Genomic DNA, 17276 nt, shown 5'->3' on the forward strand with positions numbered 1-17276 from the left:
CTTAAAGTTGTATTTTTCATATGCTGCTAAAAAGCGGCTTGCCGCTCCATAGTTGGACTCCATAGTTGGACTCCATAGTCCAACTTGTTGGACTTAGGATGCTTGACTCTGTCTCTCTTCTCTGAGGTTCATGGCAAACTGCTAAATGTCAACACACCATTGTGATTGATATTCACAGGTGGGATGGCCAGCTTTGGCTGCTCGAAGGAATTCCCATTGGTTAACTTTTATTTACAAGCCATTACTTGGGAGTTCTTCCCACCTATATATCTGTTCTGCAATCGTACTCAGAAATGCCGACCCATAACGTTCGCTCACAGTTTGCTGCTTCTTTCTGTCCTTTTTGCTCAGACTAAGTTGGGCAAGAAGGCTTGCGTTCACTCAGCGCTCTCCTCCAGGAACTTGCTTCAGAAAATGTTAAAATTAACTGAACTTATCTCATTCAGTGATTTTACTTCCAAAGTAAAAGTTCTTCAGGCTGATTCAATAACATGTACCTGTATTTTATAGTTTCATGTTTTCTTTTAAACTATGTAACTTTAGTGCGTCTATTTTTTTTGTGCCTCTTGGCCAGGACTCCCTTGAAAAAGAGGTTTTTAATCTCAATGGGACTATATCCTGGTTAAATAAGAAAAATTAGATGCTTCAGGTCATCTAACCGATTTGAACATAAAGGAAAACCATAGTAAATACAAGCCGCTTTTGCATGATTTAGCTCACCCAGCGTGGCCCAATGGAAAAATATATTTGTACCCCTTTCTAAATAATCAATATTAAGCTTAGTTTTATTACATTAAAAGTATTCCAGAATATATTTGTGTACTTATATATATATATATAAAAAAACCAGTTCAGATTTAAGTCTTTATTTTTTTTATTGTAGGAAAAGTGCATAGTTGAAGCCCTTTAGTCTATGAAACATTGTCATCTGAGGTCTCATATGATGCATAACAGTCAGTTCATGTTCTCAGAGATGAAGCCAGTCTTCTCACTGTATACGTGACCCATGGTTAATATGACAAAGCGCTTCCCTGCCATCCTGACAGTTACTCTGGAAAGCTTCAGAACAAATAAAGAAACAAAATGGTATTGAATAAGTAACCACATACCCAAAAGGGTATTGCACCTGAACACCCTTCAATCCTAAAGCTAATGCATAAAGTTTCAGAAACCCAAAGCCCAGATTACAAAGATGTCCACAAAGGATGGTAAAGCTCGAGAAAAGAAAGCTGATACAGGTTATGTTGGCACAGGTAGTGGCTCTGGGCTTATTGTGTTTGCTTAAATGTGTGCTTATGTAAAACAGGGAAAACAACATTTCATAAAATAGACTCTGAGGCGTCACTAAATACTGAGGTGGAAGCAGTGAAGGCCGAGACCCTTCACTGCTTCCACCTCACAAAATAGCTTCATATATCAAAACTGGAAAAAGTGCTTCAAATTCATTTCAGATGTATAAACTCACATTGGCACCGTTTAACCATACATATTCAGCTTTCTACATAAGGAATGGCATAATTCAGAAGATGGAAAGAAAAAGAAAAAAAAACTGTTTTAGATTATTCTCACTCTCTAGAGAAATTAATCCGTATACCAAAGCCACAATGGAAAGCATGAGTTTTTGTCTGGCTACTATAATAGTTCATGTTTTAAAGGGGCAGCACTTCTGAAAACAAAGTATAATCAATAACCCAGACAGATTTGTTGGTACAGTTTAAGAACCTGATCAAAGGCATGGTTGTAAACAAACAAAAAAATAATTTGCAAGTTTGAAACACTACAAAAGAAAATCCTTATTCAGCATTTAAGCTGTTCAAATTATTGGAGAAAAGGCATTGATTACAGACGTCGTAAACTCCTGATGTATCTGTACTGGCACAGCTTAAAGTTACTATTTTAAACCTAGAAGAGTGGAATGTTCTAGTGACATCTTGATAAAATCTCCACCACTTCTGCCTGAGCAAGCCTGGAAAACGACCCCCCCCCCGCAATGAGGAATTTGCAGCATCTCTGCTGTAATCAGGCAACACATTCCTTCATTCAGAGCTGGTGTTTATGGGCCTGCTGGCATCTGGGACCAACTTCGAACTTCAACTCACATCCTGATTTAAGACTTTGTGAATAACCAATATACTGACATTTAAAGAGTATCAAACGATCCTCGCTCGTAAAGACAAGAACGGTACTAATGCTGGTAGACGTTCAGACGATCAGTTATTGGGATCACATGCAGCTATCGATAACCTGTTAGTCATAAACCTGAATCATTACGCATTAAATGCACGACGATTGCAGCTTTCCATCATGATGATCCAAAAAAAAAGCTAAAGAGGGATTAGAATAACTGCATATAATGTTTATATTTTTTTCCAATATATGTGTGCAAATATCTTTAACCTCTACAGAACATGATTACAGTTACGGATATGTGCTGGATTTAATGATTCAGCGAGGTTTTAGTAACAAGGGTCGAGAAACAAAAACTGTAGCCAGGAGCAGAAAAAGATATGTGATTGAATGATTGAAGGCTGAGAGGAAGATGCTGCTGTCCTGCTCGCAGTACGAGCCAACAGGCTGAGCAGCTGGAGGTCTGACTCGGTGCTAGTCCACTGGTGGTGCAGGGGGCTCCCTTCTTTCACTCTGCAAACCCAGACAAGAACCGATTAGCTTCCTGGACCAGATAAAGCAGCACATGCCCGGCACTTTTAAATGAGTAGCAGTATACACAATGAGAAAACGTTTACAAATTTGTTTGAAATCATGTTGTATGTAAGATTTTGCTGCGATCATAGGACTATTTACAACGTGGAGTTTACAGGAAGTAAAGGCAACAAAGCAAAGCCACTTCTGTGCATAAATATTCATCACCCTCAAACTTTCATTTGATGTTTTTTCCATCTTCCAGCCTTAAACTCCAATGTAGTTATATGTGATTTTGAGATAGAATGGTCCAGTGAAAGTCCAGACCTAAACTCAGCTGAGTACCTGTGTTCATAGATCCATCTAATCTGACTGTTCTGGAGCCATTTTGAATGTTTTTCAATGTTTTTTTTTTTTTAAAAAAAGGGTATTTTTAATGCATTTGAATTTAGCCCCCTTTTATATGATACCCCCAACAAAATCTAGAGCAGCCTACTGCATCCAGAAATCACCTAAGTAGTAATGAAAGCAATCTCCCCTTAAATGCACCTGTTCTAGGAATATTACAGCACACACGTCATCAGGACAAACAAGAAACGTACCAAACTGCTCGAGGATGACGTAGAATCATTCAATTGCTAAGGTGTTAAATATGAACACCATGTTATAAACGAGCTGTTCAAGCACATTGACTTTTGCTCATAAGAAACTTCTCAAGTGCCGAGAAGATGTTTAAATCTGACTATCTAGACCACATGTTCCAAACTCAAGGCCTGCAGGCTGAATCCGGCTCATCAAGGCAATTTCTCTCGCCCTCAAGAGCCAAAAAAGGCATACTATGTCATAAAATAGAGGCATGTATCCTTTTAAATTGTATAAAGTGGCTAAAACTGTGCCTCCTGTAGTGAATGTTGATTTTTTTAACTGTAGTAACAGCATCGTGCCACTAGATGTCAGTTTTCCCACAACACATTAACACGACCCAGAAATGTCCAAAAAGAGAAAAAAGTGATACTGAATGATGAATTTAAAGTGTAACTCCCCCCAAAGATAAACTGTTTTGCAGCTAAACTGTATAAACCGGGCCTATAGGTGCTTTTTTTTTAAGTTACTGTACATTTGTTTTATATTTCTATGTGAACTGAAATGAAATCAAAAGTATCATCTATACAGGTTCAACCGAACTTTTTAATGACTTCAAAGAGGCCCAATACAGGAATCAGTTGGACACCCCTGGAAGTCAAAGTCGTAACAAGGTTTCTGTTGGTGAACCTGAGGAAGGATCGAAAAGGAAGCGGAAGAACTAAACTTTCAATAACTCCCTCTACAAGTTGAAATTAAGACAGGAACAAATTTACCTCTGAAGGAGCTTGGATAGAGGAATGTAGATCAAACCCAACTGAACGATGTGCCACTTTCAGGTTTTAAAACCAGTGTATTTGCTAGTTTATATGTTCACTGAGCAGGAAACCATCAGCAGTAAGAGCTAAAAGCAAAGTTTGAAAGAATGATATGGTAGAGTACTGCAAGTGTGGATGGGTTCACAGGATAAAAATGTTAGAAACTTAAATAACCACAGGCAGTCGTGTTGGATTTTGGCAGATAAAGCTCTGACTTTCCCACTTCCAATTCTAACTTCAGGGCACCTTTCTGTTAAATATTCTACGTTTTCTAAACCTGGAAATCACAACTTCAGAGTGAAAATGAAAAACTTGATTAGTTGTACGCTTCTGCCAACAAAGCAGTGTCTTTCTTTACTTTTCGACACGACGCAGCTAGCATATTAAAAAAAACTAAAGCCTGTTGTACTACTGTTTATAATGTCTGTCACCCGGTAGCAAAGACATCATTGCTGACATCAGTGGCTGGGTTTTTGCACAAATGGTGCCCTGGGTGAGTCCCTGTCACCTGTCACACGCAACCAATCAAAAAGCATCAAACAATAGAATTCTAAAAAGGAACAAAATGTGCTTCTCTCCCACATAAAACACATTAAATGCTCCATTCTTAGCAGCCAGCAGGAGGCGCCACCTCCCCATTGACATTTCCCCTGTGATGGAATGGCCCAGTCAAAGTCCAGAGCTAAACTCAGTTGAGTATCTGTGCTGATTGAGGCCCTCTATCATTTCTGAGCTGTTTTGTATTGATTCACTGTCTATGAGCAGTTTTGCATGACGTTGTTTCAAGTTTGTGCCTGCGATATTATTTAATGACCTCATATAAATTTTCCTTCCATTTTATCCGCCAATTTGTTTTGGTCTGGTGCGTAAAATGCCGTGACGTTTCCGGCTGTAACGTGACCAAACGTTCTCTGCAAGAACCGTGCTAACGCGGACACGCTGCGGAAAACTGGAAAAGAAAAGCCGATAACGCATCGATCACGCATAGTGGGTCTGCTGGGTACTGACGTTGTGAGGTCCAGAGGGTTTGCCAGAAGGACGGGTTCCTCTGAGGCTGGATGGGCGCAGCAGAAACAGGACCAGGACCACCACAGCCCACCCCATCAGAACCATAGGCAGGGTCAGGTCACCTCCTCCGCCCACCGACCCACCGGGCCCTGGCACTGCGCGGAAACACAACACGCTCAAACATGTGATCACACATTTCCTCTGGGGGGGTGGGGGGGGGACAGGCGTGCTGCCACATTTCCACCGCCGTGTGGTGCGGTGTGTGACGCGGAGCGGGTCAGGCGGCGGGCATACGTACGCTCCTGAGGACACTCGATGTCTGTACAGTACGACTGGGATTGCCTGAGCTGAAATGAAAAAAAACAAAAAAAAAAACATTTAATAAAACACGCTGTACATGGCTTTATGCCACAGAACAATAAGAAATCTTCTGTTATGTAACGTAGCTGCTCATGATTCCTGTAAGAGCTGACTAGTAAACGCTATATGAGGTCTTTCCGTCATCAGGTCAACACCCCCTTGATGTGGCGAGCAAATCAGAGCGCAGCGGCTTCCTGCTCTCAGCCAACTGCAACCTGCCAAGCAAGTCACAGCTGAGCACAACACAGAAAGTCAAACAGTGACACACGGCATAACTCTGAATAACTTTGATCGCAAATCTCATCTTTTACAGCTCCTCCTTCACTGGTTAGAGCTATTAAAAAAAAAAAATCAACAAACTTAAGACAAAATGCGAGTTCACAGAGCGCGGACGTCACTGTCAGGGCGAAGACAAACACCACACCAGGAACCAGGATGTGTTTATTCCGCTCTCACTCTCTGACGCCTGGGTATGCTTACTTCTCCTTCAGGGAATGCTTTCTATTCCTAACCAGCTGTGAGCCCTCGCTTTAAGACGTTTTAACCCCGAAACGACGCGCCCCGACTCGTCCCCCGGACAGCCACCTGCCCCGGCTCGTTCGGCGGCGTCAAAACCCATCCGGTCCGTTTGCCCCCCCACTTACCAGGTTGATGAGGCGCCTCATGGCGTATTCCTGAGTGCAGATGCACTCGCACGGGTCGAAGCCTCCCTCGGCCATGTCTCACCAGCAGGTATCCACCTTTGAAACAGAGGCACTTCGCGTAAGTAGGGCATCCATGAACAAGTGATAGAAATCTAATGCCGCCTCTTGTCAGAGCTGCATTGTTGCTCTACACAAACACACACACACACACACAAACACAAACACACACACACACACAGGGGGAGGAGTCTGCTCCGCTAAAGAGACTCAGCCTGCTCTCCGTTATCAACTAGCAGTTTGATACAGAAGGAAGCAGGATGTGGGAGACTTTGACTGCACTTTTCTGTGATTTTTTTAATCATAAACGCTACACACTATGAAATAAACAACCAACACCTGATCCACTGGCCTCCTAGTCTCTCCATCTAACTCTCTCCAAGTCATTTAGGACCCTTGATTATTGTCACGGAAGCCGACAACCCCGAGATGCCACTCTTAATCCTTTTTTGTATTTTTTTTTATACCTCCCTCACCGCCCTTCTCACAGTGCATGGAGATAAGATAGACTTGGGTCCTCATCCGGCCTCCTTTGCCACAGTTTCCAGCTTTTTAACGATCGCTCAGACTGTAAACAGTTGGCGGGTTAGGCGAGCAACCACCTTTTAAAAGTAACTTCCTGACGTGGAAAGGTTAACATTTAGCGCCTTACCTGAACAGCATGGTCTCTTGTCTTTCTCATACTGAAGAGGGGCTTAGAGAAAAGGACCCCCTATATGTCAGGAGCTATCTATTGCATGTCCCTGAAAACGAGGAAGTCACGGATTACAGATTAATAAATTCTAGAACCTCTGATACACTTTGAAAAAGTAGATCATAGATTTAAAAATGCTTACGTTACAATTGTTTTAAAGAAATTAGTAGAGGTGCCACCGGCTATGGCATCAGTCTTAATGGTTCATCAGAATAAATGATGGATTTTTCTCTTTTTTCCCCCCCTCACTGAATAAATTTACTTGAAGTCTAAATCTTAGTAAAGTGTGAATTGGGAGATTGTGCTACTGCAATAATGGACCTAGGAAGTTTAAGATATTTAGACATATTTACCAGGCATAAATAAATAAATAAGTTCAGATTAACCAGCCATGTGCTGTGCAACGCTTCCTCTGATAATCGTAAAGCGGTTCATGCTCATTAAAGAGTTCCAGGTGCTGCAGATCCTCATTATCAGTCAAACTAATATTAAATCAAAGCTGCCCGGCTTACAGGAGGTCAGATCCTGCAGCTTGTCTCCGGAAGCTGCATCAGAGGACCGCCCCTAAAACCTGGGCCCTGATTTTGGTGCCGCTTCACTGGACGTTTGTGTTTAATACTGTTGAAATTAAAAACATGAACAGTGTTCATTAAAAAAATAAATAAATCATTCAATTGCACTCGATTTCCTCAGCGACAGGTTGTTTTGCTGTGCATAGTGTAACCTAAGACTCTTCCCACAATAACAAAAAAGCCAGCGTGTAATGGAGAGGCCTTATTCCACCCTCTAATTATTATTAAAAAACATTTTTTTTAACCAATTTAGGACCCTTGTTTGTGAAACTTGAGAATGATATTCTGAGATGATGGCCTATGTCATGAGCTCCCTTACACAATGTGAGACAGTGGACAGAAGTACTTCTATAGTCAGCAATTAAAAATGATTACTTTTGTTTCAGCTGTATACTAAAGTATCCATAACACTTAAATATTTTCACATTTATTCAGGTGACATTTATTCAGCCACAAACTGCAAATGCATCTTTTTGGTATTTCCGACGTGTGAAGAACAAAAAATGCAGTGGAAGGAAAATTAATGAAAATGAATGGTGCCCATTTAAAAAATAAACAACGTACAAATGTGAACAGTTTGGTGTGAGTTTGCATTTACCAAATACTGTTTTCCATCACCTTTCACGGCTGTAAACCTTTTGGAGTTAGGGTTCTGCCAGCTTTGCACATGAGCAAACAGGAATCTAAACTTGGTTTGTATAAAGAGTGAACATGGATTCTCACGGCCATTCTAACACACGGACGTGCTTTCATCTTCCCACCGCAGCTCTGGCTGCGGGTCTAGGCGGAAGATGCCGCCGCTGATGGCAGCCTTGGTGCGTCGCTCTTTTTATTTTTTGCCTGTTCTTGTTCGGTTGTTCTGCTCCCTGCCACCGTCTGCTGATCGCCTTCAGTAGAAGGGAACCCCTAAACATGGGACGATCATCGACCCCCAACCTGTACAGGTGGAATGTGGTTTTCCATTAATAGGTGTGCTGATGTCCTAGTGTCACATCAGAAATGTAGTCCTCACCTGGAGGCATTTTTCTATAAATCGCATTCACCGAGGCCGTTCTCTTCGTTTGATCCGGCCAGTGTTTACATCCCACCACACCAGCCAGGCCTGAAAGACAGCCATCCACCTCTCCTGCCAATCATTGCTTAACTGTATCGACTATTGGTTTTTGTTTTATTACCTGTTCCTTTTTGCAATAGTTTATTTAATCTTTTAATTTCACTTGGAAGTTTAGTTAAACATTGGGGGCTTTAAACAGTTTGTTGACTGAAGTAGTTTGGCTTGAAATTGAAGTATTTTTTTAATAAATGGTTAGAAGTTGTGTTTATTCTGTATATGCATGTTCAGTACTTGCTGTCTGAGAACGGCATCTATTGTTCTATAAAGCCACGCTTCACCAGGCAGGAGTCCATAACGCCATACCGGACAGAGACTAATAGCATTTGCCTGTTATTTCCTGATAATCAGGTGGTGCCCCAGCTTGCTAATTTGTATTAAGTTTTTTTTTTTTTTTTTTACTTTGTTAATATTTACCTTTTGTACTTCATTACTGATTTTCATTGCAAAACCAAACCTATGGTTACACAACACACCCTTTCTCAGTACCTAAGTTGATCCAAACCTATATAGACACTGTTTGGAAGGAAGCCCAGCAGAGACGGCACAACTCAAGAAGTGCATCCTTCTTCCGCAGAAGCCGCTGCTCATCTTCTACACCACCATCATTCGGTCTGTTTTGCGCACAGTCATCACTTGGTGGTTTGGCTCATCCACAGAACAGGACAGGTCCAGACTACAACACACAATTAGGACTGCAGAGAGGATCCCCTCCAGGACTTGTGCCAGGAAAAGGGCAGCTAAGATCTTCGCAGACCCCACACATCCTGCGCATAAACTCTTTAAACTGTTACCTTTGGGTCAACACGACAGATCTAACTAGTGTTCTTCCAGGATTGCTTGAATTTAGCACCTTTCGTCTACCCATAAACTCGGAGCTGCATCCCTGCAGCATGGTGCTGCCACCACCATGTTCCACGCTGGTCGTGATACGTTTTGGGTGGTACACAAAGATACTTTGTTTTATTTTTGCCACACACAGCATGTCGCACGAAGAGCAAAAACTTCCCCTTCGGTCTCCTGTGGCCAGAGCGTCTTCCTCCACATGTGGCTTTCTTTCAAAACAATCAAAACAACCTTTCTAGCCACTCTTCCATAAAAGGCCAGATTTATAGAAGGTTACAACTAAAAACTGGCCCGTAAAGAGATTCACCAACTGGAGCTGTGGATCTCTGCAGCTCCTCCAAAGTTCCCAAATGGCTTAATAAATGCTGCTCCTATTAATGCTCACAGTTTGGATGGATGAGCGTGTGTTGGCAGGTTTTTAGCTGTGGCATGACAGGGTGAGAGTTTAAAAAGAAAGCTCTATCTGCAACAGTCAGGGTTTTGGGATATTTTTTTTATAAACCAACCTTGCTTTAAACCTCTGCACCCCCCCCCCCCTCCCTCCCTTATGAGCTATCCGCAGTGTTCCTCGGCCTTCATGAGGCCAGTAGTTCACTGATGTTCTCCAACAAACCTCTGAGGCCTTCGCAGAACAGCTGCAGCTATGCTAAGCTTAAATTGCACACAGCTGGACTCTGTTTACATGTTAAGCTACAGCTGTAGGCAGCTGGTGGCACTGGGTTTGATTTAGGGGTGTAACAGCAAACACGGACACAAATGCAGACCACACTTTCAGGAAGTATGGAGACTTTTCCATAGGTACAGCTGAGATTCCGATGTCCCAAAAAAAAAAAGAAAAAAAAAAAGAGGCAAAGGTATGCATTGCTGGGCAGTGTGCCCCTTCAGTGACATTAAACAAAAGTTAGAAATGAACAAAACAGAACAGCACCTTTTCGGAACTGTATATTTCCACAACCCGCCTTGGAATGAGCTGGTGCCTAAAGTTAAAAACTTCACGGTTTGAAAGTCGTAATCTCTGTTAAACTGCGCACAGTAAATTATGCTTCCTTTCACCGTCGGCTCGTTCAGTTTTAGCCCCTAGCTTTCAGCCAGCGCTGTTCCGCAGGTGGATCCCACCTGACAGCTGTGGAAAACACACCAACAGGTCACTTCATCCTACCGTAAGTCAAACCAGCGCTCTCCGGACCACGGCTTCCACTTTCCGGCTCCGGACCCTTTCTGTTTTCACCCTCTGCGCTCTCGGGACACATTTAGCGAACTAGCTCGTGCCGAGTCCAGCCAGAAAAGGCAGGGGGAAAACGAAAACACCCTGCCTTGTCCTCCTTCCCTTTTCTTTTTTCACCACTGGACTCTCACACTTACGAACAAAAGCCCAAGGAAGGAAAAGCGACTCACTTGGAGCCTGGAGATCCTCGGGAACGACTGGCTGCCTTTCTCGGGCCTGTGCTGCTCTGCTGCAGCGCCGCGGATGCCAACGTTCACCGTCTAGCCGCGGCAGACATGTCCACCATCGCTTCGTGTTTAGTTTAACACACGACCGCTTCCGACCGTACGTACACGGGGAGGATGCGCCTCTGCCATTGGTCCGAACGTTTGACGCAAGGGTCCCTGAGCCAATCACAGAGGGCGAAATCGTGTAGCCTGGATAGTAAACAAACAGTCCCGCTGGCAGTACTTTGATCATCTGTTACTGTGCAACCAAACATTTGCATTTCACATTCACAGGTGAATGTGAAATATATATATATATATATATATATATATATATATATATATATATATATATATATATATATATATATATATATATACATACACTTTATTTTTTATAAAAAAAAAAAAAATAGTTAAAATTTATTCAACCTTTATTTTACCAGGAAGTCCCCTGAGATAAAACCTCTTTTTTGAGGGAGACCTGGCCAAGAGGCACCATAGACATTTCAAATAAAGACAAATAGCAGAGATCCAAAAGTTTCTGGCACAACTTCACCAACTTTCAAGGTGCTGGAAGAGCATAAATGAACTGGTCGATAAAAACTTTATTGACAGGCCAACACCTTTTGGCTTGTGGCCTTCTTCGGGGTCATTAAAATTAAATAAAAACAAATACACACAAATAAAACAATTTACTGTTCAACTCAAGAGTAGCACACTCGTCAGTCAGAACTATTTAGAATAATTTTAAAGACAACTCAGGGGAATGTGATCCTGATGCTTAAGAGAACTTTGAATATTATTCCATGCCCGTGGGACAGAGATGGGAAAAGAAGTTTTGCCCAGATCTGTGAAGAGCCTTGGGACAGTGAGGAGAAGTCGATGAGAAGATGCAAGTTGTAACCACTGTTGGCAGGAGACAACTTAGGTAGGAGGGCAGTTTACCCAAAATAGCCTCTTTATATAAAGAGTAACCATGTGGAGACAGTGCAAAGGAACCAATCCTTTCAAGCCTGTAATCAATATGTAGTGTTCTGTTGGGAATCTAAAGCAAAAAAGCCCTAACATATTCTAAGGAACTAAGCGCAGAGCTTTGTTGATGGGCTCTCCCCATAATATTAAGTTTGCTGTTCTTAAGCCACTTTGTAGCTAATTGCGCTGTATCTTTATACGGCCACAATCCTAAAAGACCGACCTGTGCCCAAAACTTTAACTTCCTGGTTGGTATCTTGGGATCTCCCTTCCATATTTCCGCATATTGTACTTTCTTCTTCATCTTGCCTATTTGATGAAGTAGTTTATTTTGCTGCAAAGCACCCCACAGAACATGATACTGCCTGCCACCGCAGTGGGGATGACTTGCGAGCCTCTCGATTTCCCCTTCAAATTCATTGGTGAATTTCAGTTCCATTAGAGGACAGGACGTGCCACCAAGAAGTCAAGATGTTTCTGCATTTTTCAAAATGTAACCTGAAGTTTCCTGTTGCTTTTGGTGGGTAACGGCTTCCTTACCTCTGAGTGGCCTTGCAGCTTATGTAAACGGGATGTTTCTGCTAAACTGTTCTGCAAACTTTGAAGATGAGTGTACGCTAGGGCTGGACGATAATTCAATAACAATATATATCAATCGATGGACGTATATCAGTGATAGAAAAAAAGGGTTAATAAAAAGTTAAACAGAATAAGAGTTTTCCTTCATTTTGCATTCTAGCCTATGGTGTAGGTTTATACTACATTCTTCCAACCAATCACAAACGCAGACCCAGGAACGCCCCGCCTCCTTCAAATGGTTCAGAGAGCACGTCATCTTTTTTTTTTTTTTTTTTTTTAAAGTTGGTTGAATAAAGTGTTGAGTTTGAATAAAGTGTTTGTGTGTTCTGCTTCTAAAAACTAGGAAAATAAAATAAAAGTCTATTCAATTCTGACTTTAATCTCAGAATTCTGAGAAAAAAGTCAGAATTGATTTTTTTTTGTTTTTTTATTTTTGAATGGCCCTAATCCTCTTCCGTAAAAAAACAGATCGCTAAGCAACAGTATAAAATGGCCAGGGCTGCACTTAAAATGTGTTTTGAATGTTGATAATTATCAATATCAATCAATTTGAATTATTTTTGATAGATGTGCTTTTTTTTCTATATCCTCCAGCCCTAGCGTACACTGTTAACATCTATATTTTTATATGAGCACTAAGGCTCATATAAAAACAATGAAACTTAATTAAAAAAATTATCCCTTTTTTTGGTGTGTAAGTTTACAAATAAATAAAAGTAAAATCAGACATAAATTCCTGCCTTGCCTCAGAGCTCTGGAGAGCAGATGAGAAATGGCCAGATGAAACGAGCCCATGTGGCCTGTGTATCACCGAGGCTCGTTAATGAAAGTTCCAGCTTGTGCTCCATGCCGCAGCCTCCCTGTGTGAACATGTTCTGGACTCAATGACTGACGCTGACTCTGCGCTGGCAGGCAGGCTGTGTGTCTGAGCGGACATGAGAAGCGCTAGGTGGTGGAGGTGAGAGGAGCTCCATCGGCGTAAACAGCAGAAGCCAGGCGACACCCCCACCCCCCCTCACAGATAAGACCGGGACACGGCCCGGGTGCAGCTCCGGAGGCAGCGGCGGCTCAGCAGACAGACTCGGCCATGGCTAACATCGCGGTCCAAAGGATCAAGAGAGAGTTCAAAGAAGTTCTCAAAAGCGAGGAGGTTTGTTTACATGGCCGCCGCCGCCTGCTTTCACTCCCCCTGTCCGGGCTTTACTTTGGACCGTGTTAGCGTGTGTGGTGACTGTGAGGAGCTGCTGGAGGACAGGTGTGGGGGGGTGGTTACCTGTCGAGGTGTTGGTTCCGTGTTGCATCAGGTCAGGCCCCGAGCACCAGAACTTGGGCTAGCCCTTAGCTAGCATCAGAAAACGCGGGGTGCGCTCCTGTTGTGGCAGGTGGGTGTGTTCAGGAAACACCGGGGATGGCCTGCTGGGGACAGGCCTCCCCGGTGCCAGCGACACCTGGGCGGGAGGCCGACTTTAAACAACGCCATCTTAGGCAAACGGAGCGGAGTTATCCCGAGTCAATAACCGGGCCGGTGTTGGGCTGAGTTTAGCTGCTGCTAGCCGGTTAAAGGAAGCCTTATGTCGGCGTTAGCATTAGCATCTGCCCGTTAGCAGCAGCGCCGGTAATCAGCTGCTTGTTGTCTGCTAAGGTTTATGGGCTGTTATGAGTGTTTTTCTCTGGCTCTCAAGCCCAGTTCTCCTTGGTTATTTGCTGACTTTAAGTAGCAAACCATCTGCTTTTACTACCATACGTGTTTTTTTTTTAGAAAACGACAACAAACAGTACTTCTAATTTCTCTGTAATAATAAGTTAAACAGATCACCTGAGTTGGGCCCCTCAGAGTCCACCCCCCCCCCCTGAACCTAATGCTTGTGACAAAACACCCTTTTTTTCTCCCACCTCTCTGCTGTCTCTGTTATCTGTCCTGATCTGCAGACGAGTAAAAACCAGATCAAGGTGGACCTGGTGGATGAGAACTTCACAGAGCTGAGGGGCGAAATAGCAGGACCACCAGACACGCCATACGAAGGTACACTCCTGAGTCGCAGACTTGTTTTTCTTTTCTTTAAAGAAACACAGTTGGTTCAAAACATCCTGCTTTAAAAATGTAATTTCTCCTTTTATTTTATTTTTTTCAAGGTGGCAGATATCAGCTTGAAATAAAAATCCCAGAAACCTACCCGTTTAACCCCCCAAAGGTAGGGTTCCTGAATGTTTTGGTGTGCTGTAGAAGGACGAGGAGGACATGCTTTAGGTCCTTTACCTCTACTTTAATATGGTATGGGAGAAACTGAAGCGTTGTTTTAGGATTTGAGTCTCTGGTCAGTGTTGCTCATGTGTCCAGTTATGTACAGAGGAAGAAACATTAACGGATCGTTTATACGCTGAGTTCATAGTGCATGGAAGAGAAAGTTGGGCACTAAATTAATGTGATGAGAATGTCAAAAACGAAAGCCAGTGCTCAATTTTAGGATTATATGCAGAAGTGTTCCTCTACAAATTAATAATCTTTTATTTAAAAAAAAAAAAAAAACTGATTTACAATCAATAGCAGAGAGTGGTTTGCCAAGTTCTTTTAGCATAGACTTTTTTTTTTTCTTCAAAAAAATGACATCCCTGTTAATGTGATGCATTTCATGTTTCAAATTTCTTGAAATTGTACTAATAACCATTAATCAAGTTGGAAGGACTGCTGTCGTGGCTTAAATCTATTATTACCCAACACTGAACATCGGTTCAGCTGACATCTGCTCTTGTGTAATTGCCTGTTTTTTGTTTCAACAATGTCATATTTATTTAGTTAAGGGAGAAAAATGGGCTTTTTTAAATAATGCACTGTATGGAAATATGATATTTTTTTTCTTCCAACAGTAAAATTACATGCATACATTCCTAATACAAACAAATGAATGTTAAAGACCAAAATATTAGAGCATCTCAACCAAATACCGATTTTAGGACTTGGTCTCAGCCCATTTACCCTGATACTCAAAAGATCGTTTTAATTTTAAGGTAAAAAAAAAAAAAAACCAAACAAAAACAATCACAGCCTGGTAGTTTTAGTTTATGGGGCTAAATCTGTGAAATAAAACAGATGTTTGTGCAAATTAGAAAACACGAACTGTAATTGTAGACGTGCAGACATATCTGTAATGAATCGCCTTTCTGCAGGTGCGCTTCATCACAAAGATCTGGCATCCCAACATCAGTTCAGTGACCGGCGCCATATGTCTGGACATTTTGAAAGACCAGTGGTGAGTGGCTCGGGCCAAACCCTGCGCCGCGCGGCGTTCAGAGGTCCACTTCTCTACTCCAGTGTTCACTCTGTCTCACCCAGGGCAGCCGCCATGACCCTGCGGACGGTGCTGCTGTCTCTACAGGCTCTTCTCGCCGCGGCGGAACCGGATGATCCGCAGGACGCAGTAGTCGCAAACCAAGTGAGATCACCTTTTCTGCCCCGCACTCGTAACTGTATTCTCGTCACTGACAAAGATTTTAGGAAGGCGAATGTTTCTCTCTCGGTTTGACACGTGACTGACTTGGGTCTCCTGTTTGTGAATCCGCAGTACAAGCAGAACCCGGAAATGTTCAAACAGACGGCGAGGCTGTGGTCGCACGTCTACGCGGGCGCTCCCGTCTCCAGTACCGACTACACGCGGAAAATAGACAAGCTCTGTGCCATGGGCTTTGATAAGGTTAGAGACACTCCTCTGTTTCTGCTGCACTACATTTAAAACTTGACTTTTAATGAATAAAAAAAAACGGTCATGTGATGCCTAAGATTGTTAGAAAAGCAAAAGTATTCAAAAAATAGAGTAAAAAACAAAGCAACTGGACTTGTTTTCCAGTTGCTTTGTTTTTTTTTACTTTTTTTTGGAATGACCATGAACTGGATGACTGAGAATCTTCACCAGCAAAAGCAGAAGTAAATCAACAGGTACTGGAGGGAATGTCTATTGATGTGAAACAATTAAACGGGGTATTTTTTTTTCTTTAAGCAGATAAAGCACCCACACCTATTATTTGCACCCCTGGTAATGATGTATAAAACCCTGACTTTTAGTCCAGCGCCATAACCAGAAACAAAATGTTTACCTATAAGCACATTTATATAAGGCTGTCAATTATAAAAAAAAAAGTCAATAATAAAAATATTTAGGCTACTGTTATTGTCAAACCAGGAGCGAGAAACCTTTTAGGCGTTCAAGACTCCGTTAATCAAAAGTTTTGTAGCAGTTTGTTTATTCTTTATTTAATCTGTATCATTTGGACTTCCTTTGACTTTGCATTTAAAACCCAGGAGCACACAGATGCAGAGCATCCTTTGCTCTTCTTAACCATTTCCCCTCCCTCTTGTGTTCAGAATGCAGTAATAGCGGCCTTGTCTTCAAAATCCTGGGACGTGGAAACGGCGACAGAACTCCTGCTCAGCAACTGAGGCCCATCCAGGTGCGGGGATCCAAAAAAAACAAACAAAAACAAAACAAAAAAACCCCAACAACCCCAAAACTAAAGGCCTGCCGCCATCAGAGCGCCTCAGCTCCGCCGTGGCGCCACGCCCGCCACCGCCGCCGCTGCTTTTTGCTAAGCAGACGCGACCCTGTCACATCCAGCGCAGCAGTCTGAACCTTCTTTCCTTAATGGGTCGCTACAGACACACCGGTAGCGCCACAGTTGCCAATATGTTCACCACTCTGTTGCCTGTCCGTCACGCTGAGGCTTTCCTTTGTCTTGACTTGAAATGTGTGCCCCTGTTTATAGGCCCTCTCCACAAAAAAAAAAAAAATCCCACATTTTCTTTTCCACCCTCCCTTTCACCAATTGAATTCGGCTCCCGGTGTCCGGTGGACTCCGGCGGGGTAAGACCTAAGGGGCCGTGTGTTTATTTCCTCGGCAGCGCATCATATTCTCTCCTGCAGGCTGTCAGTGCTGTTTTTAAAAGCTGGATTAAATCTACTTGACTCG

At 42.6% G+C, this 17276-nt stretch overlaps 2 protein-coding genes across 2 annotated transcripts; one reads left to right on the forward strand and one right to left on the reverse strand.

The window, feature by feature from the left end:
• Window positions 1-856: 856 nt before the first annotated feature.
• smim14 (small integral membrane protein 14) lies at window positions 857-10882 on the reverse strand. The gene is made up of 5 exons (XM_012865519.3): window positions 10728-10882; window positions 6053-6148; window positions 5347-5395; window positions 5049-5203; window positions 857-2640 (listed from the first exon to the last, which is right to left on the reverse strand). The coding sequence occupies exons 2-5, from the start codon at window positions 6125-6127 to the stop codon at window positions 2602-2604; spliced, it is 318 nt and encodes a 105-aa protein (XP_012720973.1). The 5' UTR covers window positions 6128-6148; window positions 10728-10882; the 3' UTR covers window positions 857-2601.
• A 2205-nt stretch (window positions 10883-13087) lies between these two features.
• ube2kb (ubiquitin-conjugating enzyme E2Kb (UBC1 homolog, yeast)) lies at window positions 13088-17276 on the forward strand. Its single transcript, XM_012865541.3, has 7 exons — window positions 13088-13467; window positions 14247-14340; window positions 14451-14509; window positions 15483-15565; window positions 15649-15748; window positions 15878-16006; window positions 16675-17276. The coding sequence occupies exons 1-7, from the start codon at window positions 13405-13407 to the stop codon at window positions 16747-16749; spliced, it is 603 nt and encodes a 200-aa protein (XP_012720995.2). The 5' UTR covers window positions 13088-13404; the 3' UTR covers window positions 16750-17276.

Source organism: Fundulus heteroclitus, chromosome 5 (genome assembly GCF_011125445.2).
Source record: "Fundulus heteroclitus isolate FHET01 chromosome 5, MU-UCD_Fhet_4.1, whole genome shotgun sequence".
NCBI lineage: Eukaryota > Metazoa > Chordata > Actinopteri > Cyprinodontiformes > Fundulidae > Fundulus > Fundulus heteroclitus.

Coding starts and splice junctions, on each gene's coding strand:
- ube2kb (XM_012865541.3), top strand. CDS start 13,405: ATGGCTAACATCGCGGTCCAAAGGATCAAGAGAGAGTTCAAAGAAGTT. Junction 14,510..15,482: donor ACCCGTTTAACCCCCCAAAG/GTAGGGTTCCTG, acceptor GCCTTTCTGCAG/GTGCGCTTCATCACAAAGAT. Junction 16,007..16,674: donor GTGCCATGGGCTTTGATAAG/GTTAGAGACACT, acceptor TCTTGTGTTCAG/AATGCAGTAATAGCGGCCTT.
- smim14 (XM_012865519.3), bottom strand. CDS start 6,127: ATGGCCGAGGGAGGCTTCGACCCGTGCGAGTGCATCTGCACTCAGGAA. Junction 5,396..6,052: donor TGAGGCGCCTCATCAACCTG/GTAAGTGGGGGG, acceptor TTTTCATTTCAG/CTCAGGCAATCCCAGTCGTA. Junction 5,204..5,346: donor CATCGAGTGTCCTCAGGAGC/GTACGTATGCCC, acceptor GTTTCCGCGCAG/TGCCAGGGCCCGGTGGGTCG.